At 39.0% G+C, this 23919-nt stretch overlaps 2 protein-coding genes and 1 long non-coding RNA gene across 3 annotated transcripts; all 3 read right to left on the reverse strand.

The window, feature by feature from the left end:
• Positions 1-5487: 5487 nt before the first annotated feature.
• LOC135476421 (uncharacterized) lies at positions 5488-8917 on the reverse strand. Its single transcript, XM_064756448.1, has 6 exons — positions 8740-8917; positions 8156-8264; positions 7714-7899; positions 7036-7268; positions 6096-6160; positions 5488-5665 (listed from the first exon to the last, which is right to left on the reverse strand). The coding sequence occupies exons 1-6, from the start codon at positions 8897-8899 to the stop codon at positions 5645-5647; spliced, it is 774 nt and encodes a 257-aa protein (XP_064612518.1). The 5' UTR covers positions 8900-8917; the 3' UTR covers positions 5488-5644.
• A 635-nt stretch (positions 8918-9552) lies between these two features.
• On the reverse strand, positions 9553-10581 carry LOC135461801 (uncharacterized). The gene is made up of 3 exons (XR_010443398.1): positions 10540-10581; positions 9839-9900; positions 9553-9644 (listed from the first exon to the last, which is right to left on the reverse strand). It is a non-coding gene; the product is annotated as an uncharacterized LOC135461801 (long non-coding RNA).
• Positions 10582-10945: 364 nt separating this feature from the next.
• On the reverse strand, positions 10946-20088 carry LOC135464658 (uncharacterized). The gene is made up of 9 exons (XM_064742147.1): positions 20041-20088; positions 19789-19847; positions 19123-19319; positions 17122-17230; positions 16626-16687; positions 16336-16427; positions 16019-16077; positions 12246-12445; positions 10946-10953 (listed from the first exon to the last, which is right to left on the reverse strand). The coding sequence occupies exons 1-9, from the start codon at positions 20086-20088 to the stop codon at positions 10946-10948; spliced, it is 834 nt and encodes a 277-aa protein (XP_064598217.1).
• Positions 20089-23919: the final 3831 nt, after the last annotated feature.

The raw sequence follows: 23919 nt of genomic DNA on the forward strand, positions 1-23919 counted from the left end.
CATCATGACGGAATAACTTTGAAGAGCCACTTACCCATTGATCGTCTTGATGGGATAAATTTGTAGAGCCACTTTCAATCTTGACCGGATAACTTTGTAGAGCATGTTCATCTTAACTTTGAAGATCTACTTACAACCTTGACGCGGTACTACCTAACATTTTGAGGGGATAATTGAGTAGATACTTGCCCTCCTAATGGAACTATTCTGTAGAGAGGATGATCACGATAACGTGATAACTTTGTACAACTTCTTACCATCATGACGGTAGGCCTATAGCTTTGTACAGCTGCTGGTCGTCTTGACGGGATAACTTTTTAGCGCTATTGAGAATCTGGACATGATAATATTGTAGAGCTGCTGATTGTCTTGACGGGATGACTTTGTAGAGCTATTGAGAATCTTGACATGATAATATTGTAGAGCTGCTGGTCGTCTTGACGGGATAACTTTTTAGCGCTATTGAGAATCTTGACATGATAACATTGTAGAGCTGCTGGTCGTTTTGACGGGATAACTTTAAACAGCTGATGACAATCTTGAAATGAAAACTAACTTTGTAGATCTATTGAGAATCTGGACATGATAATATTGTAGAGCTGCTGATTGTCTTGACGGGATAACTTTGTAGAGCTATTGAGAATATTGACATGATAATATTGTAGAGCTGCTGGTCGTCTTGACAGGATAACTTTTTAGCGCTATTGAGAATCGTGACATGATAACATTGTAGAGCTGCTGGTCGTTTTGACGGGATAACTTTGAACAGCTGATGACAATCTTGAAATGAAAACTAACTTTGTAGAGCTATTGAGAATATTGACATGATAACATTGTAGAGCTGCTGGTTGTCTTGATGGGATAACTTTGAACAGCTGATGACAATCTTGAAATGAAAACTAACTTTGTAGATCTATTGAGAATCTTGACATGATAACATTGTAGAGCTGCTGGTCGTCTTGACGGGATAACTTTGTAGAGCTATTGAAAATCTTGACATGATAACATTGTAGAGCTGCTGGTCGTCTTGACGGGATAACTGTTGAATAACTTACTAACAGTATTTATATAGCTGCTGATAATGTAGGCTTGCAAACTTTACATGGTTATTTTACCATCTTGGTGAGTGAGTGAGTGAGTGCTTGGGATTTAACGTCGTAACAATTTTCTCAGTCATTTGACGACAAAGGAGTCCTTAGAGTGCATGTACGTGTAATGTTCCTCTTTCTTGCAGGACGGATTTCCACCGCTCTTTTATCTTTTGCTGCTTCACTAAGACGACTTACCGAAAGCAAGTAAGCTGCCCCGTCCTGGCCATTATACTGATACAATCTACCAGTGGTTGCATTATCCCTTATACTGAACGCCAAGCGAGAAAGCTACAGCTTCCTCTTTAAGGTCTCGGGTGTAATCCGACCCAGGATTGACCCTGGATCTGCCGCTCCCGAAGTGGACGCTCTATCAACGGGGCCGGTACCTTCTTAGCGGTACAACTTCATAATCATGCTGATCTTTATTTATTTATTTATCTATTTATTTATTTGATTGGTATTTTATGCCGTACTCAAGAATATTTCACTTATTCGACGGCGGCCAGCATTATGATGGGAGGAAACCGGGCAGATCCCGGGGAAAATACAGGACCATCCTGAGGTTGGTTTCAGACCTTCCCACAACAAGTGAGGAATATTAAATATTATTCTGGTTATCATAGTATAAAATTAAGTACCGTAAAGTTACATATTACATTATACCGTGTTATAGTAGCTAATATTTGTTTTAACAATGACACTAATTCTTTTTGGTCTAAAGTGTATCCTATACACATGGGATGGATTAAGTCTTGTTGTCATCGTACAAAAGTAGTTCACTTCACAAGAAAAATTTTCGGAAGCAAATACTATATTAAGCACACAAATTATACACATGAAAATGTAGAGGAGTATCTGCGCTCATGTCAAGGAATTCATATTTTGTGCAATTTCTCTAACAAACTGATTTCCCAGGCCATTGCTATGGACCACGCCCTGTATACTGTGTACATAGGGTATATGTAGTTTACTGCACTACCTGACAACTGATGAAACCACACACATTCAGTTCAGTCAGTGTCTGCACACAACTTTATACAACCAGTCTTTACACTACCCTGTACTGTACTTTAATTTCTTTGGTGAGCAGTGCTTCAATTCCTGTATCCCACAGAAATGGTAGCCGACTTTACTTAAGGCACTGTCATACAGTTGGTGTTTACCTTATGGTCACTGTACACAGAGGCACTTTGCTACCACCATTTGACAAAGAATGATTTACATCTGTAAGTCGGGGTTATGTATGCATGACTTTCATCAACAGATATTTAGTACTGCCCAAATGCTAAGAAACAACTAGGAACTGGTGCCTAGATAATTTTGCCCCATAGACGTTCAAGAAAGACCTTTTCAAGAATCAGTTAACAAACCAGCTTAGTTTGCACATAATATGGTGAGTTATGTATCCTTATCCCTGTGCTTGACAAAGGCTTCAAACATCATAGGGTGCCGTTTCTCAAAAAGTGTCTTAACTTTACATCGACGTAGGGTATTAACGGCGATCTAACTTTTTTTGCTACTTCGCTTTTTCAGAGCAAGTCTTAAATCTCTCCGGCCTTCTGCGATCTACTGCGACCTAAATTTGGACAACACAACAGCAACATAAGCTTCAACTTTTCACTGAAACGTGCATAATGTTTTGTCAGTTGCTTATTACGGCGTCTACGGGCCACATTTACTCACATATTAGCATCTTTGTCACGCCCAAAATAGGACATACGCCACGGCCACCTCTATATTTACGAGGGCGCAGACTTGAAAAGACGGACATATGCTTGAGACCATCGTGTCCCTTTGAGAAACAGCCTCATTTGAATCAATAGGCCTTAAAGGAAAAGAAAGCTAAAATATAAACTAAAACTGATCATACTGACTACTGAAAACTATGCCTTAAAATAAATTCATTTATTTTTTATAGATTTTTTAGGGAATTTAGGAACTCGGACGTCACATCACCTTTTTTCCTGACGTTCAGCAGAAAGAAGGAATTTTGGGGAATCTTTACCAGTAAATCTTTTACTCATGGTTAATCAGAGTTATTCCAACATTCAGTGTTGTGAAAAACTTCCTGTGACGTCAGAGTTCCTAAACTCGGATAGCATGGTCCATAAAGTCCACCTTAGAATTCAGATGTTTGGGCGCTTTTAACTCTCATCACACAAATCTAGAAAAAATAAATGAAAGTATATTTATGCATAGTATTAAGTGTTAAAGTACTGATTTTTAGAGGTCTCTTCCTTTAAAGATCTGACCGAACAAAAAATCAACCCGTCAATCATAAAAGCTCTTAGGTGAACAAGCAGACTGTCCACTGTTGGATCTCCAGAATTAAATTTTGTATATTAAACTCAAAATAAGGATACATCCGCACTGTTTTGTTTTAAGATGGCGTTGACGTCGAAGTCCACATGCTTTCGTTATGTGTACTACATCGATTAAGGAACTCAATCCAGGATTAGGCCTACATGTGAAAATATCACATTGTCGCATCATTTTAACTTGAATATAACACCCACAATGACGCTACGACGACTTTCTTCCAATGAATAAATTAATATTGACCAATGATTCATATCCTATACAGCTCAAGCATGTCGCTCAACTCTCCGTAGTTTACTGTACCTTTCTTAGTTCAACCCGCTGTGGCTTGTATTTGTACTGGAGGTTACATCCCTTTACAACATACAACAATGCCACTTTGACTTCCAAGCTGATATATGTGTCTTCTGTTTTACGGAATATGCTATACCATGTCAAATGTACAACTATACTTGTGTCATGAGTTACAGATTAACACTACTGGCCTACAACATATATGTAGGCCTATGGTTTTGCAGTTCTGACATATAGTTCTCACAGTCAAGTTGCTGACCACATTTCCATTTGTTTGTCAGGCATGATGGAGGTGACACAATAAAACAAGTTCCAGACGGAGAATCGTTTGCATAAACTATTTATATCACTGAAGAACAGGTTTTTGATTCCAAGCATACAGTATATAGCAGGCAAGAATTTGTATTAATCAATGTAACGTTAAAGAGGCTATACGGGAGGATATCGATCAAAAGTAAGGAAATAGTTTCGTAAAATGCTACCACATATGATGTGAAAACAAAGATGTAGGCTTTGATTCGTTCAAGAAAGAGTCATTGTTGGCTTGTTTTTGAGATGCAATATTTACTTATTATTTATTTTATTGGAGATTTACGCCGAACTCAAGAATGTTTCATTTATGCAACGGCGGCAAGCATTGTGGTAGGAGTAGAAAAGGCAAAGCCCGGGAGATAAAGCAGACATGTAAGCCAATCCTCGCCCAGCCGTGGGAATCAGGGCTAAGGCAAGGCCAAGAAATAAGACATTCAAAGGCGCGGGCATCCTTAAATGTTTTATTAGGTTTTGTCAGGCTCACTTGGTTGGATTTTATAGGTTTACGTACGAAAGAATGCATTATCAACACTTGGTATCTAATTTTATGATATATACATTTTTAGATATATATGAAGAAAATTTTTATTTTATGAATGATTACTGATCGTGTTTTTTTCCTAAAAATCTACTGTATAGCCTCTTTAACTTTGGAATACTGTAATACGGTACACAGAGTTATCACTGTTTGTAATGTTATAGCATAACTGGAATTGAAATTTGAAAACAACGTAAGAAATGCATTTACATTTGGTATGTGTAAGTATGCAGAAATTGAAATACATAGGTCAATATCATTTGAAATACAGAAAAATAAATATAACAAAAAATGTGGCTGCAAATAGTGCAAAGTTATAAATTATTATAGTAATATCATTATTCAGATAACCGTGGACGAAAGACTTGTAAAGTGGTAATAAATAGGTTACTTTAAATGTCACGTTAGGTCGATTTGTTGTACTGGGTCTGGAGGTGTCTACTTGACACACTTTGTCATCATTGTAAACTTTGTACAGTTAACATTCATAACTGGAGAAGCAGTGCTAGTCAAGAGGCACACATCAGCGACATGTATCCACACTGAACACTTTGTCAAGAAACACATGTCATCGATGTATATCAATGAGCACTTTGTTAAGCAAGTCATATAAATAAAATCCATTTGTAACGTATAAATGATACGTTTCGGTAAATCACAATATATTTCACGTTAGGTAATTGTAGAATAGCACCAGTTTGAAGTCGTCACATAATCTCTTCCAGACAAAGTCTGATATCACCCGTCCTTAGCTGGGATCTCTGGTGAACCCCATGGTGTTGTACAGGCAAGATTGAGAGTGTATTATGACACAGTATACAAAAGCACAAGTCTGTAAAGAAAGTTTTCCTGTAGCGATGTGAAAGTCTTGAACACCTTGGGATTCACTATCGAACGTACGAAATCAAAACTCTTGCAGAGGCCAGCTGGTTGCATATCCGAAATAGGGGATGTTGTAGAGATAATGAATCTACATTGTGAAAGGTCCACAATCCAAACAGCCTGTCAAAATCTTCTTCCTCCTCCCTGTGGTTGCTATAACTGCTCTTGGGATTAGGTCTTCACAGATTTTCAGGTTAATTTCGCCTGGTTACAAAGGATCGGGTCCGCTCTGTTAGAAATCATGATGAAACAGAATGTCATCTTTAGCTATAGAGTGACGCCAATGGTCTAACCACATGACGCAAGAGTGCAACATTTCTAACGACCATTTTAATTGAGGCATAACTGAGGTAAATTGAACAGACGCCCTATATCACCGGCTACGTGTAATTTTGTCAATTAACACACTGTCGTGGCTTCTCTAGTTTGACTATGTAAGACATTTATATTTTTAAGGCAGTTTGACCACACTTACAATGCATATATATTCCTTTTAACTCAACCGGGGCACCGTTTCAGATTAATCAGTTTCTTGAATAACTCAATTTGTAAATTATGTCACGAACAGCGTCTTTCTCTTCAAAACTTGCAAGCGTTTCAGCCATGTATTTTAATTTGCGAAGGTCTTGAACTGACTATACCGGTTAATGGATACTTACATGTACGTCTGCGCTCAGCAGGTTGTTAATGAGGTCTAGCGTGGACTGTTGGTTGTCATCGGGATCTGCAGATAAATCCACATATAAGTTACAGAGCAAGAAATAAAATATACGGGAATGATAAAACATTCCATAATGCCACATTTTTGTGGCGATTATGCGTGTGACAGGTACTTTTAGTCTCGTCTAAAGGAATTCTCCCAAGAAAGCGACTGTCCCTGAGTGGTGTCCATTGAAACGAAACATTGTTTCTGGTAGCGTTTTGGAATCAGCCTAATCTTTAATCTCATGTGGCTTGATGTCAGTGGCTATATGTCAGGGGTTTTAACGTGAGCCTATCAAGCTAAGATGGTTTCTTCTCTCTGCTTAGCTTCACTAAAGCCAAGCCGTCTTTATATATGTTAGTGAAATATTTCCGCATGCGACTTAAAAAACCCTATCACACAGATAAAAATTCTAACAACTTCGTCTTATCCCATATGTAAGTTTTTGTATGAGAATGAAATATCAAAGGTGGTCATGTTTATGGGTCTTGTGATTATCGAATTAAATTATCGTCCAATGTCCTCAGACTTTACAGGCATACACGGACTTAAATTTATAGATAAATTGCAGTCTTTCAACAAATAGTTCAGCCATAGGTACACAAAACTTTGTTAGTCGGATTTCTTGTAACTTTTTTTCGTAAATGGCTTTGTTCATGTGAAATAAGGCGACGAAATTTCCGAAAAAAGTTATGCAAAATCCATTTACGAATGGAGAGTTGTTCGCCTGACGATAACTCCATTTCAAAAATAAACTCTTCTTCCAGCAAATGCTTTTTACAGATACTGATTTAAGTACTTCTGGCAAAGTTTTCTACTATAAATTAAGAAAACACAAGTCACTGAGAGTTTTCACTCCATGTCAATTCAGTCGGGGAACAGTGGCAATGGCATACCTATGTCTGGTTGTGCCGCAGTGTCGCCGATGTCCTCGTCCGGGAAGTACATGCCCGGAAGAGGGTTGCGGTGGTACAGGTCCGTACCGGTTGTCGTCTCTTCCGTCTCTGCCTCATCCTCGGAATCCTCCCAGGGGTCGGCACCGAAGTCAGACCGCGTGATGATGTGCTTCCAGTTAGGCGGCAGCAGGAAACTTCGAGGGATTCGGAATGACCCGGCTACGTTCGTTGTACTGAGAACACATGACAACAATTCGTGATCCTCTACATTTTCATTTGGGTTTCTACTCCAAACACAAATAGTAACCACAGATAAATCAACTACTACCGCTATGCATGCAAGGTGTCATTGGATCTGGTTAATGAGGTCAGACAATTTACATCCATTTCATACTACCAATTTGGTAAAACTGTTAACTGGCAAAACCCGTCACTGGGTACAACGCAGATCGGATTCACAAGGCCCTCTAAAGACCTTGCGAGCTCGTAACTGACAAGAGGATGTAATGTATACTGTGGTGGTGATAGAATTGCGTGCTTTTAACGTTTAGAGGGCTTTGTGAATCCGTCTACAGGGCATTACATTCAACAAATGTCAGTGAGTGTGTAAATGAAAATGGTGTGTTTGTCATAGGACTTAACTGATGATACCAATGCGTATAATAGTAACTGACTTACAAATCATTCTCCTCTTCCTTTTTCTTCTTCCGTTTTCGTATTGCTGCGACTATTGCGTAACAGGTACAGCAGAGTGCGAGCGAGATACAGAGAGCTAAAGGCACGAACATGGCCACCCAATAGATAGGGTTCCAATCTCTATAGCCGGACAGATGGCAATAGTCTCCATAGAATTCCCCGATACAACTGAATTACAAATGACATTTATGGTCACAGAATATATCAGGCTTATAATCTGGTTGACGAAGGAACCTTCAAACTCATGAGATTTTAAAGTATATAACAAAAAATAGAAATTGTAATACGCTATTTATATTCATATTTTACACCTTGAATTATACATTCAAGCGCAGGTTCGCAGTGCTGAGATCAGTATTTGTATTTTATTAAATATGAAATGCCCATTGCTATCTGGTATAAGAAGTCAACATAAAATGCTCACCTGCAGGCGGGGTATCCGTTATCATCCATGTAACACCTGCCGTCATTCTCACAGACCTGACTGACGTCATAGAAGTAACACACGCTCCATTCCCGCTCCAGTAAAGGTACTGCAGACAAACATCATGTCGGTTACACTTTACTTCTGCACTTTTACAGGCATAATTAGCGCAGTAGTGTGTAATTATCCAACAAAGATGAGACGAGGAGTGTGAAACAAGTTCGTTCTTACAGGATTAAATCCAATAGACAAATTCTCGAGCTATTTAACCTTATAAGACATGACACCATCAAAGTCAAAACACAAAACAAAGTATTACAAATAATTAAATAAAACACACAAAAATGATTTATATATAATAAGTACATGTTGGCAATGCTATAGTCTGTAACATTGAGTGTTTTAATAAAAAGTCCAACAGGATGAAACCGGTAATGCTTTAGTATGATTAACTCGTAATACTAGAATATATTTTACACATCGTTTTGTTATTGTAATATTTCCAATCTAAAAATTCAATAAAAATTCTAAAAAGAAGGACAGACAACGACGTAACAACCCGGTCACAATCCAATTTAACTTACCTCGATGAACAACTACCCCATTCTCAAGAACCAGATAAGTGGCGTTCTCTATGGATCTGTTCAATGATCCCCAATCATAAAAGAGGTTGCTGTTGACGTAGTCCTTTAGTATTAGTGCGGTATCCCATTCCTGCCGTGGGGTGACGGGTCTGTTGTACATAACCCGGTGGGTAATCACCGTTTCTCCACCCTCAGTCCTTCAGCAATAAAACAGAATCATCCAGTAAACTATGTATAACTATATATAGGGCTCTGACGCTTCGCACAAAATTACAAAGCACTTGCATGAGGTACATGTTTTATGTATTGTTATTACACCAAACTATTGGCTTATTTATTTACTGTCGTGGGAAAACGCAGAGAAGGTGTAGCCGACGCGTTTGAGAATACAGTCTTCTGAGTCAAGAAGACGCTTGAGAAAAACTCACGTTACGTTCACGATTTCAACTCCCTGGTAGTAGTCCAAACTTTTATATTTGTTTCCAAGCTGCAACAAATTGGAATAGACATCATAAAATACGTTTAAAATCTTGTAAAATTGCTGAAAAATACATAGTTAACACAGCACAATTTAAAAACAATACTTGTCAGAAAAGTCACGGAGAAAGATGGTGTTCTTTAGAGTAAAGTCTAATCTCATTTACCTTGCCTTCGCACCTACTGTAGTTACTGCGATACCCGTGAAAGAAAAGTCTGACTGTGCTGGTGTACAAAACACATGGTAGGTGTAACAACTTCTATACACAGTCTTACTGTTAGATCTTCCGGAATGATATTCTAACGATAAACAGTGACAGTGGGCAGTCTACTTACAAACGTCTCTATTTCGTTGTATTGGGCATCGGTGAGTGTAAACCTCCCTCCAAGGTGCAGAGTTAGCAAGGATTCTCTGGGGTAGCCAGCAGCTGATGGATGGATAATAGCACAATTATAGACATACCTTTGAAAAAAAGTTTACAATTGCCAGATTTTCCGCCTAATATCAATCATCAATTATTTTGGCGCATTAATGCTACTAGAATTAAACATGTACACGGCATGTATGATGTATTAAAAACAATTAGCGTTTTACAATAGTAAGTTCTATGCTTTATCTTACCATCAAGCACATTGGTGACAGCTCCTAACTGACAGAACGACCCAAACATTCCTTCTGTGCATCTGCAAGAAACGTATCAATTTAAGAATATAGATCACCACAAAGAAATCAGTTGAGACTGAAGCCATGTTATGTATAGGTAACCTATAAAAGTTTTTTTTATACAGGGCTCTAAATAGGGAGCTTTCAACGGAAGTACAATATAATGCTTCAAACTTAGATGTGGTAGCAAGGCTACCAGATAACTCGCCTCCTGGAGACACACGAATGCAAAACTTCAGCTCAATACATTAAGAACTGAAATCGTGAAGTTGGTAATTCACGGTAATTCCTGGCACACAAAGCATCAACGATGGATCATCCCTCTTGCGTCACTGTGTTTTATATGCATGTAAAGCTACAAGTCAATACATGCTGTACTTTCTCACATACCACCCCTAATTTTTTGTTTAACTTTTGTGTTTTGTTTAAATTCTAATACACAATACACTAGGTCAGGACTTCAGTGATTTACGGTATTTAATATGATCACCGTATCAACCCTGATCTCCATAAATGCAGTACTTTTTGAGATATCACTCCTAACATTTTGTTTCTCTGTTATTCGACGCTGGCGCTCAGAGTACGACATAAGCTACAGTAAAGGCGAGTTAAAAATGTACGCGACAAAAAATCTTAAAAGCAGAACGTAGTAGCCTTACCCGCACACTGGAAAGCCAGCTTCATCGATATAACAGCGACCGCCGCTTTTACAAGACTGTTTGAGGTCGTACAGGTAACAAACTTGCCACTCTCTTTCCAATAATGGTACTAAAACATAAGAGGTTATGTGTTATATATAACAGTAACATGTATCCAGATGCCGGAAAGAAAAAAAGCATTAAAAGACATGACAGGAAGTCATGTTGCTTAGTGTGTCTTCACATAGACTGTTCGATGGGAGTGTGCTGATTTGACTACTGGAACATTGAGTTTGAATGGAGAAATGAAGCAATCAGAAGAGAATACAGTGGACAAGAATGAATGAATGATTAAGGCTGTTTGATTCACATCGGCAATATTTCAGCCATATGGTGGCGACAGTGCTCATGAAAATCCATTATTGCGCTACGTATCTGAACGGGAGTAAATACACTTAAACATGCACACATTTAGATTATAGGGAAGATGTATGCTAAATTTCTTGGAAATAGGCTCAGTACTTTAGAAAGAGTTTCATGGACAAAATTAGAATACATGAAAAAGCACTATTACGAATGTCCTAAATGAGGGTAACTATAAAAAATAATCACCCGATTGCCCTTAAATTTAAGGATGCGAAAGTTGAGATGATAGGCAAATTGTATGGTATGTGGTAAGTTTGGAAATCGGCGCAGTAGTTTGGGAGGAGATGCGTGGACAAAATCTTGTCTTCCGACGGACACAAAGCGGACAGATAAGTGATTCCGGTTTCCAGTATTTCCAGTATATTCCCCCCCCTCACCCCCTCCTAACTTCGTTTAATAATACGATAATAATAATAACTAATAATAAGTATCAGTTGTCTTTCTCAGTTTATGAAAGCGACCACATGAATGAGAAATACTATTTTAGTCCTTCACCAGCTTATTGTTCACAGTTATTCTCTAGTCTAGTCTACAGGCGTACCCACCGAACAGCCTGTTATCAGCCGGGTACATGTATATATCAAGTCACGCTGTGCGAAAATAGCCAAGTGACAAAAAAAAAGAAAACACTTTGGACGGTATGACCCAGGGTGTGGCCTATAACAACCAGACCAAAAAATGTTCTCTTTTGAAAGTTTTGGTATCATTCCTATCGTACTGACAAATAGTGGATTATGACCTCAAACCTGTCGGGTGTTGACGGTTTAATACTATGTTCGTGCAAGAAATCTCGGAAGTACTCACTTGACGAAGTAAATATAATTAAACGATAGAAGTGGCACATAAATAAGAACTGCGGTGGGAGGGTGAGAAGGGTGCTTATCTTTTTTGACGATGACTGAACGTAAAGCAAAAGTAGGTTTAGAGTTTGGTGGCCGTCAGTCAGGTAGTCCAACGCTGGGTTCATTGTTGGTGTCAGGGAGATGGCGGGAGTTATGTTTGCACACGTGCTGATTGTGTATGTCCACACCAAGTTACTCCAAACAGCTGATGGGTGAATTACAAAGATTAGAAAGACTATCTGTCCATACTGGCGAGTATATGGTAGAATAAGTTGCAGGTCACCAGTAAGAAGTGTTTGAACTTAACATAACTGGTCCACCATTCTTGACTCTCAAATTGTATTGACAGCCACGCCCTTGAACACCACCAGCAGGCTAAGAAAAACATCATCGATTTCGTCACGAAGACCCTTGCAAGTCTATATCATGTTCAAGCATTTCAGACACCCCGAAACCTACCTTCGTGGACGATTTGTCCCTGAGTATCGAGAACTATGTAGGTGGCGTTCTGAATGGAAGCGTTAAATGCGCCTTGGTCGAAGTATAGGTTTGAGTTGACGTAGTCCTTGAGGATTGTCGCTGTCTGCCATTCCTGACGAGCTGTCACAGGCCGGTTGTAGTTCACAACGTGAGTGATCTTGGTTTCTCCGCCTTCATACCTGAAATCACAAATTGACATCCATATACTGATATAATTCTTACATTGCATTCGTATCTTATATGGTTAAATAGGGTGCAAAATCTGAGAAGCTGGTACAGAAGGTGACTTCAGAAGTAGTCCACGTATGAACACTTAGGAACACTTGTTTTGCTACTAGCTTTCATGATGAAACAAAAACCACTGCCAACCCAGAAGTTTCAACGAATGAAGAATTGGTACTTCATGTGCATGAATTATTTGTTTATTTATTTATTTTTAACGACATTGTTAAGAACTTTCACTTCTACGACTGTAGTAAAATGTAATGTTAAAGGAATCCGGAATTCCCTATGAAAAAGAACGCGTTTTGACAAGTTCGTGATGAACCTACCCACAGTGACGTCTGTGAGTCTACAAATATTTTGGCGGAACATTATACTCACTACATCAAGTGGTGTAACTTAACTTTCTAAGTCGGTTGCCATGGGGGCAACAAAGTCCTAAAACTTGTTGCGCTGAAATATTTCACTCGCCCACAATTTTTCACACCAAAACTCATATAAATAAAGATCCCAAAACAGCATTAAAGTTGGACACGGGACAAAAATCTATCCTTGTAAGCTATGGATTAATGTTAGTATATTGCCCATGTTAGAAAGCTGGCTAAATCCTTGCCGTAAGCCCTCTTTTTTAATTATAATTGAGATTAAAATTTTATTGGATTATTCCAGAGCTGGATAGATATAATCACAATAACGATCAATTAAAAACTCTATGGAGAGATATTACCACGTGATCAGATTATCCTGAAAGGGTTTTCCGATAATTCCATATTGTTGGAGTAAGTAAAAAATGCCACAGTTATTCTCACATATGATAGTTAACGATCTCTGCAGACTGAATAGACTAACTGCCTTCACGTTACCTTGTTTAAAAAATACATCCAAGTCCTGATATGATTTATGGACAGGATTTCCTAACTTCAGGTCAAAATTTATAGGTTTGATTGTCCATAAAGGATGGTCGCTTGGCTCTTTGCCTCTGGACAATCCATGACTCAATTGGCAGGCTCTAGATCAAAGGCCTGGAATGAAGGGCCCTCAAGTTTTACAAGCAGGTGGTATTGCAAGGGATACTGCTATAGACGGGATCTTTTGTCAGTTTTTACAACTTTCAACTAACTGAAGCCCCTTTCAGTAATAACATAACATAGTAACGCAGTAAGACATATTAATGTTAAAAAGGCATGTCAGATTCTCACTCTCAGACTGAGAAGTCTGACTGAGGATGGAGGACCATGTAATGAGGTCTGTGTGAGCTCAATCGACATTAAGGCGGAGCAACCTTCGCATCAGTGCTCGCCATTCCACCAAGATCTCCCGACACAACTACCCCCTGTCGCTCAAGTTGATCATTAATCCAAATGATTCCCACAAGTTCAATGATTTCACTGTCCATTCTGTCCATCCATTCTGTCCATCCATTCTGTGATTACCCAACTCCTGACACCATTACTGGATACACTTCTTAGAGTGAACAAGTTGTCTTTTTTCTACAACTTTGTGTCCAACAGGGGAGAAAATTTGTCTAATTCATTGGGATGGAATTAGAGCACCTCGTTCTCAGGCAGTCAGCCAGTAAATCAAAAAGAGAAAGTCTGTTGGCTTCATATAGGTGAAGCTTTTTGCGTGTGTTACACTGAGCTAGGTGATCTGCGTAGTCACCTCTGTAGCAATTTTTCCGCTCTATGCCATATAATGGATCTTTTCTCAAAAGCTCTAGGCGGTCAATACAACTCTCTGGTGATGACTGGATTATTGGAAAGCTGATGTTTCTTGTCTGGGTGAAGAGGAAGAAACGAGACAAAGCTTTCAACACACAAAGAGAGAAAAACCATAAACGCTACAAATTAGGTCTCCTCATTTTTTTTTTAAAAGTACCTACACTTAGACCCCTGTGCGGCACTGAATCTGTCAGTATTGTGTAATGTGTCAGGCAATAATGGTGACAGTCAATGGCATTTAGCACATTTGTGAGCGCATTTCCTGATCGTTTCTTAACATCAGCTGCATTTGTAACTGCTGTAAGCACAGCAGTGCTTGGGGTTTAACGTCGTACTCAACAATTTTTCAGTCATATCACGACGAAGGAATCCGTAGGGTGTATATAATGTGCCTCCTTGTCGCAGGACGGATTTCCTTCGCTCTTATTTTAGTGCTGCTTCACTGATACGACTTACCGAATGCAAGTAAGCCGCCCCGCCCGAACCATTATACTGATACGGGTCAACCAGTCGTGCATTATCCCCTTCATATTGAACGCCAAGCGAGGAAGTTACAACTTCCTCTTTTAAAGTCTTAGGTGTGACTCGGCCCAGGATTGATCCTGGATCTACCGCTCCTGAAACGGGCGCTCTACCAACTATGCTATCCTGTCCGGTAACAAAAAACTTTGTGTGAATAACAGCTTGTTTGGCGTATCGGATATAAAGGATTACCTGTTCCAGATGGCTCACATCTGTGGCCTCGTGGGGAATTATGACAAAGAACTTAGCCTCCGTGAACTCCTTTACGAGTTGTTTAACATGGTGTGAACATATGTTTTCCAAATTACTGGTTACTTGTTCGGTTCAAGTAAGTTTTTCCTATGTCTAGCCCTTTTACAACATCCAATAAAAATTCGTAGTCTAACCTAGGTTTGCCCTTCTTCATGACTGCATGTGCATTTTTGAATAAAGTCAGCTGGTCTGCTTTCAAAATCTCACTTCGTTCACCAGAAACTGCATTCTGTTTTTTTGGTGACATACTGAACATGCAGCACACTTTTTATATGCCTCAAGTGATGGTTTTCTGTATGAGCTATAACCATGAATGAAGGGATAGTTTTTGAAGCCCTGTCCACAAGTGTCCGGAGAAAGTTTGACGTCCGTAAATTCATGGCAAATGGAGCACACAATGTATTTACGTGTGTCTGGTTCACGCCCGCATTCCACTTCAGTCGCCCTCGGGAACGTAATTATCCAAGACTCCTTTGTCGCTTGTAGTTGTCATATTCCTCATTTGCAGAAGGCAATTTAGACATCGAAGCCTGCGGGTTTCCGTTAGCCTTTGTAGGTGGGCCTTTTATTCGTCAAAAAGCGTTCCATCGTCACTTAACAATCATGAAGGCGTCATAATCAAAGGCAAAACGGAAATATATTTTCCGAGAATCGTAAAATTCCGCTGCGGTATGTTATCGCAAGTGTGCGCGCCGACACCTACTAGAGCGTGGAGATTACAACAACAAACAATGAAGCCTCTTTCTGGTTATTCTGAAAGGTTTGTCTTGACTATGTCTCAGCGGACGATTTGCTTCAATGAATTTATTTATTTATTTATTTGATAGCATCGATGCTTAAGGCCACATCCAAGAAGCATTGTTTCAGTAAATAGAATGATGGATACACTGCTTATTGCCGACTTGCCCGGCCGGGCAGGCAATTTGGAAAGGTTGGCTGCCCAACACATTTTCTGCTTGCCCCGTGCAATCCGGCAACCGTCAAGTTACATAATTTATATTTTTGAGCGTTAAAGATCTCTAAGAGTTTACTTACACCATATCCAAGATCTCCACATCCCGGTAGTAGCTTAGTCCTCCATACTGCTGGCGGAACTGCAAACAACCATGAAGACAGGTGAATAACCAGATGAAAATAAAGAAATCATTAATCACCCTGTTAATTAGCAAATTTTTAAGACATATGTGAAATATTTCTTGTTTTAAGCACGAGTTATTACTTTTACCAGAGTCTCCATTAGTGTCTCCATACGTCTCCATACGTCGTATCCAACAGTATAGATCTGTTGGATACGCCGTTAACGAACATAATAATGCCATTTACGCATTTATTAAGGAAATAATGATACTTACGAATTCCAAAATAGATTGATATTCGGGTGAGGATGGATCGCTTGATACATTTCCCGCCAGTGTTAATGTCAGAAGTGATTTATCCACATAATCTATTACAGAAGAGAAACACAAAAACAGTACTTGAAAGGTAAGTACAAACGGCAATGTTTACCAGGGCACATGTGATTTGCTTTTGTTTAAAGTAAGTATCAAGTATTGTTAGCGGGTTAAAAAGATCACATTTTTAACAAATCATGAAGGAGTCGTGTCTTATAATGGTTACATAATGACAGAAAAGATTAACTTACCAGCGTATACGATGTTTGGTGTATAATACCGACAATATTCTCCCCAGTAATTGGCAGGACATCTAGAAATAGAAAAACAGTAAACGAGATGATAGAAAAAACAATCAATTATGATTTGTTCTATGTACAGATGCTCAGCATACACTGCTGCTGTGTATGTGTGTGTGTGCATTTACGCTGATGAACCATCTGTGGGTACTACCGCCGATCGTGCATCTATGTGTACTCCTGCTAAACCTTCGCACTGGTGCTGGACGTGCTTCTGTGCGATCGTACATCTGTGTTTGTAATGACGCTGAGCGTAAATTAGCGTGTAGTCATGCTTAACGTCATTGTGTTCTGCAGCGGAACGTAAATCAGTGTGTGCTACAGTTGAACATAAATCAGTGTGTAGGCCTACTACAACTGAGCGTAAACCAGAGTGTATTACATTGTAACGTAAATCAGTGTGTACTACAGCTGCACGTAAATCTGTGTGTAGTGATGCTGATGGTACCTGCATGATGGCCGGTTGTATTGGTCTGCGTAGCAGTAGGCGCCATTCTCACACGCCGCTAACACCTGGTACAGGTAACACGTGCGCCACTCCCGTTCAAGAAGAGACACTGTCACAACACACAAAATATTTCACATCATATTGAGCGAAACGGAAAGAGAAAGTTCACAGAAACTGATTTTATTTAGGTTTATGGACGTGTTTTACTGTGAATCCTTCGAGTAGTTTTAACGCAACAGCCTGTGCCCACTGGACCTCCAAATATGGGGGAAAACTGCACTTTGTCGGGCTTTAATGACAATTCGCAACAAAACTGTGCATCAGAGAAACCAATGAAGACCAGATTCGTGACCAGAACATGAAACTACTCCAATCAGGGTACTTAAAATGTTTAAATTCAGAAAATTTTAATCACGTGACAAATTCGCGATACAAGCCCGGCGCGATCTGCCTGGACCAGGGCATATGTAGGCATCCTTCAATTACCAAAGCCTGGTTATCGTACAATAAAGAGGACAAGGTTTGCTCAAAACAAGGCTAACTTTCAGATATACATGCACAACATACACTGACTGGCCATGCACAAAGTTTAGGTGAACATGTACCGGGGGCGGGGAGCAATGGCACAGGGTGAGCCAATCACAACTGCAGTGTAACCCAAATAATTAAGAAAACATATACATGATACATGATACATATTCTTAGCAGTCATCCAAACACTGTATTACACTACTTGGCATGTGTATGTGAATGTGCCAAAAGTGGTAAATCTGCCTTTGGACATTATTATTGTCCAGTTTTTTTTTGACACAGGTCAGCGAGTTTCACAATACATACAGTACATGTATAGTCCTGTACACAAAGCGATTTTCAGCTTTACAGCTGTAAGTTTTCTGTCACGTGACCTGCCAAAAATGGTGGAAATTGCGCTTTTTCGCCTTTTGATCCCAATTCGCGACAAAAAATATACACCACAGAACAAAAATAGCACCGGACTCGTGATCAGGTAACATGTAAAGAATCATCAAATTCAAATTTTCCGTCACATCATATGTATCCGTCAAAGCCTAATTTGACAACATATTGCATCCCTTTTCTGTCCAAATAGCGTCCATGGAACGTTTGTTATGTATGCTAAATTTTAAGCCAATCGGACATTGCGTTTTGGAAAAACATAGCTGTCAAATGTTTTCACATCAACCAAAAATGGCCACCTGATCACGTGATTCAGATCGCCCAACTTCTACTCGTAAGAGCACAACTCCGGATCTATCACGTACCTAAGTTTCACGCATTTCTGTTGAGACGTTTAAGCTGTATACGTTTTTCAATTTTGAAAAATAAAAAATGGCGATTTTTTTTGGCATGTACTACTTCCGATTTGCTGACGTCACTTCCGGTTATGTATAAGTTGTCTGTTTGTCTCGGGATGATGTTAGGCCTTAAGATTGCATCTCTAGCTTCATTGGTTAAGGAAATATACCTACTTCTAGTTTTGATGAACTCACATCCGATTTCCGATCCGGTAAAATTCTTAACAGTTTAGACAATATTTTGAAAAAAAGCAGTTTTTTCGTCACATGATAATTTCACCCAATATCGAGCTCGTGCAAGTTTCAACGCAGAAAGTTTCCATTTCCACCCTAAATGTACCTAGGCCTTGTGCAATTGCAGTTTGAAGTTCAGCTGAATCGCGTCAGCCATTTTGGAGAAGGAGATGTTTAAAGGTTTTGATCAAAATCCAATACGGACGCCAAGTCGCGTGATCAACAGTTTCCAAAAGCTTAGGTGCAAACCTTCTGGTCTGTAGCTAAAACATACTGAAAATTCATTACTGTGCGACTTGCCGTTTTTTGCTAAAAACGTGGCACAAATTTGTGGAGAATAATAATAATAATCCTAGCGAAAACAATAGGGATTCAAGTCTGAATGGCACGAACCCCTAATAAAATGAACGTAAGGTTTCTTCCACTAAATACATGTAGAGAAATAACGACTTACCAACATCCACTATTTCGCCGTTCTCACGGACAAGGTATGTGGCGTTCTCTATTGGTCTGTTCATCGTGCCGTATTCGTAATATAAGTTTTCATTCACATAGTCCTTCAGGAGTATAGCGGTGTTCCATTCCTCACGTGGTGTCACCGGACGATTGTACAGGACACGGTGCGTGGTCACTGTTTCACCATCAGTTGTCCTATCGTTTTATAAAATTACAGAAGTGAAGTTATGTGAACGATAGTGACACAATTATATAAACTTCACTAGCATACATTCTCGTGTTAAAAAGAATGAAACAGTTATTTATTTATTTATTTATTATTTTATATTTTATATTTGGTGTTTTACGCCTACTCAAGAACATTTCACTCATATGACGGATATGACGGCCTCCAGCATTATGGTGGGAGAAAACCGGGCTATGTTACACAGACAATAAGTATACAGTGGGTCTGGCTTCATGACAGTTTACTTAGAACAAGTGCACTTAGGCTTCTAAAAATACTTACAGAAATTCACATGGCAACAAAGATAAATTGTAGAGTTTATTGTGCCTTTGATCTCGGTAAACTTTTATGAAGCTCACTTGGCAAGAGGTTTAGTGTGGTTTGGAAAGTTAAAAATCGAAATACAGAAAACTTTCATGAAACGGAGGAAATTCTTACGTAATGTTCGCGATCTCCACGCCTCGGTAATATGGAAGCCCACCATACAGGTTCTCCAACTGCAAATAAAGATGGAAAGTACATGAAAACACATGGATATAGTCCCAATGTACTTTGTGTAGCGATATATATATATATATATATATATATATATATATATATATATATATATATATATATATATATATATACACACACATATTCTATCGGTTGTGATACAAGCGCTTTTAGAGATAATAATTGAGTACTCACGAACTGTTCCATTTGCTGATAATCCGTGGAGTCTGGGAATGTATCCATATTACCACCAAGACTGAGAGTCAGCCATGACTCAGTCGCTGTAAATCGCAACATTCGCAAACTTAATACTGGGACATAAATCAAAGCGCCATAACAACCCTAAATGTAGCAGGGCATATTTTAGTTATCAGCCTTTCCAGGAGGGCTACTGGACATAAACATTGTAATTTGAATTTAGAGAAGGGACATTTGAATGTCATTAACGTGCCTTTACACATGTCGAAAATAAATAAACTATATTCAGTAATTCAGTGACTCATATTGGTAAACTCCAAATACCGATAAATAAGTACAGATTACAAAACTAAAACATCCCAGAAAACTTACTGTTGTATCCAGTGTTTGGCAAATTCCATTGACAATAGTCTCCCCAAAATCCTGCTGCACATCTGAAAATACAACGGTTTTGATGACAGGTATATGTGGAAGGAGGGAGGAATTTTCAAATACTGCAGTGTCGTGAGAGAACTAAATACCTTAAAAAAAAACAATATTTAGCTTGAAAGGTCAATTTTTAGATATATCAATGAAAACTGATGCCTGCTTCTGTAGACGAAGTAGTATTTTCCATATACATGAGAAAAGGCTTTAACTATTATGATAGATGTAAGCCTTGCCATTTACTTATTGCATCAAAGAGCCTGTGGGATTTGATTCAAAGTGCTGAAAAGCCACTGTAACAATGATACATTTGAAACAAAAAGCATACAGCAATTGTATCAATGATGCATTTTTTTTCACAAGAGTTAACACCCGGTTTAGTAATGGTGTATATGGTTCTAAAGTCAGCGGAACAATTATGGATTTTGTAATAATTATGGATTTGGTAACAATTATGGATTGGTAATAAAAGTTTACAGCCGTTTTAACAATGGTGCATATGGTTCTAAAGTCTTTATAGCAATTGCAGTTTCAAATTTGTACAAAAGAAACACCTTTATTGTCTAACCTGCATGCGGGATACCCGAATTCGTTGACATAGCAACTTCCCGCGTGCTGACAGGCATAGGTAAAGTCAAACAGCAAACATGCACTGATGTTTCTGTCCAGCAAGGGAACTAAACGGAAGACAAAAATGTTATACACGATTGATACATCAGACGAGATTTGTATATACCTAGATGCATTATATACTTTCCAGGCTGGCAGACCACATCTTTATTATAGACACTGCCATACAGCTGATTTTGGTTGTGGTCTTTATGTAAGTGTTAACTAGGTTCTTTTATATCTACAGAACTGTCGATGCTTTTGTGTTAGGGTTTGCATATCTAACAACAACTGATGTGTAGAGATCGAGACAAAATACGCCTAACAACAATTTCCTAAAGTTACACTTAAAACTTACTGATGTCAATGATGTCATTTCCGCTCTTGATGAGGTAAGTAGCGTTGTCAATGGAGCTGTTTACTGCTGAGTCCAGCTCTAAACGAAGATGAGAATTCACGAAATCTTTCAGTTGTAATGCTGTCAGCCAAGCCTCAAGAGGGTTCACAGGTCTATCATAGTTAACTAGGTGGGACAGAGTGGAGCCGTTACCCTCCGGCCTGAATGAAGACAAACAAACAGATGAAATGTTTCTTAAGTGTCAATATGATAAATGGGTGAAATTTTCAAAGAAACAAAAGCAGAGGTTTTATTTTCCAGAGATCTTTATCATCAGATTTAAACAAAACAATTTACCGAATATAATGACAGCAAGAAAACATGGCAACAGCGAAGTATTTCGCATTTAAACAGCTACCTACTTGATGTCTATGAACTCCACGCTTCTGTAGTACGGCAAGTCCTTGTAGAGAGTGTCCAGCTAAAACATACGGCATAGGCCAGATATATAATCTTTGGACAGTAGATGCTTATTACATTGGAGTCCAGTAACATTTGTAGTCAATATGGACAGGATCTAAAACGTCAGATAAACTCGCTGGTTTTATATGCGAACTAATTCCTTTGTAGGGCGACTGCTGCTGACCATTGTGTCCAAGGTCGTTAACCAGTAACACCCGAGTTTTGAAAGCAGCTCTCTATATTGCATTTATGATCTTACGTCCGATCATTCAGCGGACTGTCAATATAGTTCAATAGGTGCCAATGGCTTTTTACATAGGTCAAACGGTTTGTTGACCTCAGTCAGTTGGTTTGTTAATGTGGGCCAGCTGGTTTGTTAACCCAGGTCAAACTGTTTGTGGACATAGGCCAGGTGCATGTTTGTCAAACTAGGTCAAATAATTTATCAACATGGGCTGTGTCTGGCCTTCTTTATCGATAAATTTCGTAGATCTCATTAATGACCGGTCTTCGATTTGCAAAATACCAATTATAATACATGCAGTTCATGTAATCATTATGAGAAATCTGTGATTATAGGGGAGCTTGACTTACGAAGGACAGGATTGCTTGGTTATCCGGTGACGAACTATTAGACGACACGACATCTCCAAGCGTGAGCGTCAGAAAGGACCCTAGAACTGGAGTAAAAGATACACTGATTAGTTTATGGTGACCAAGTGATAGGCTTGTTCAGTTTTAAGAAAGATTCATTATCAAACGTCACAGCGTCATATAACTTGTCTATAATAGTCTTCATCAAAGATGTCTAATATATCCCTCTTTCCGACACACTTTTCCTCTTTAAATAATGCATGCTTGAAAATGTGGGTACATACATACTTGTACCGTACGCGGTTGATGCCACAGTTCACATATATCTATATAACTCTCTTTATGGACAGAAACTGATAGAAAATCGATGATAAATATTAATGTCTGAAAAGGACCATCTCACCTGAGTAGCCAATGTACTGACAATAGTCACCGAAGTGGTTACTGAAGCACCTGCAAATGTAAGTACAACAATCAACTAAGGTAAGAAGTGTACCTTTTAAAACTATTGAGCAATTTACACAGAGCGTGTCAAAGAAACATCAAAGTTTCCAGTTTATCAGAAGGAAGGATGTAAAGTAAGCAAGAAATAACTAGTTTAAAATCAACTTTCACATGCGCTCATACCTGCATCCTGGATAACCAGTGGCGAGAGCATAGCACTGTCCTTCCGCCCCGCATACGCCGCTGGCATCATACAATCCACATACCGTCCACTGGTCTATCAACAATGGCACTGCAACAACGCACATGAAGGAAACACCATGAGTAAATGTAATAGTCTAATGTAAATCTGGTAACTTTTATTTTGTCAACAAATTTTTTTGAGCCTCTCAAACTGGCGTTAGGCGCTTTTGCTCGTTGTATAATTCCGGGCCTATAAAGTGTAGCTTTGGAGTGATCCCCATAATGTTTGTTTCTTTCCTTGTTTTGCCATCTCAGTCAGTGGCTGGACACACTTTTTTAACGACCAACAAATGAACAATGCCTGTTCCAACGTCAAAAAACACATCAGCAAAGCGTACTCTGAAAGCATAAATACGAGAAAACTTACCGACGTCTACCAATTCCCCGTTGTTGAGAACCAAGTAGGTGCCATTAATAAGAGTTGTTTTAAGTGAGTCCCATTGCAAGATGGTATTTAATTCCAGGTAATTCTTGAGCACACTGACAACTTCCCATTCCTCTACGGGAGTCAAAGGCTGGTTGTAGTTCACATTGTAAGTGATGACGGTTTCACCGCTCTCAACGCTGCAAACGGATTAAAGTATTTTGACGAAATCTAGTTAAAACTTCAACTTGCAAACTGAATAAACATATACCCATTCAACCATTCACCACTCCTGCTTGCTGTGACATACTTGTTACAGTGTATAGCCAATGAATGCTAATTCACGTTCAGATAAAGGGCACTGTTAGCTTTTTGAATTGAAAACTTATCATTATCA

This window comes from Liolophura sinensis, chromosome 1 (genome assembly GCF_032854445.1).
Source record: "Liolophura sinensis isolate JHLJ2023 chromosome 1, CUHK_Ljap_v2, whole genome shotgun sequence".
NCBI classification, from domain to species: Eukaryota; Metazoa; Mollusca; class Polyplacophora; order Chitonida; family Chitonidae; genus Liolophura; species Liolophura sinensis.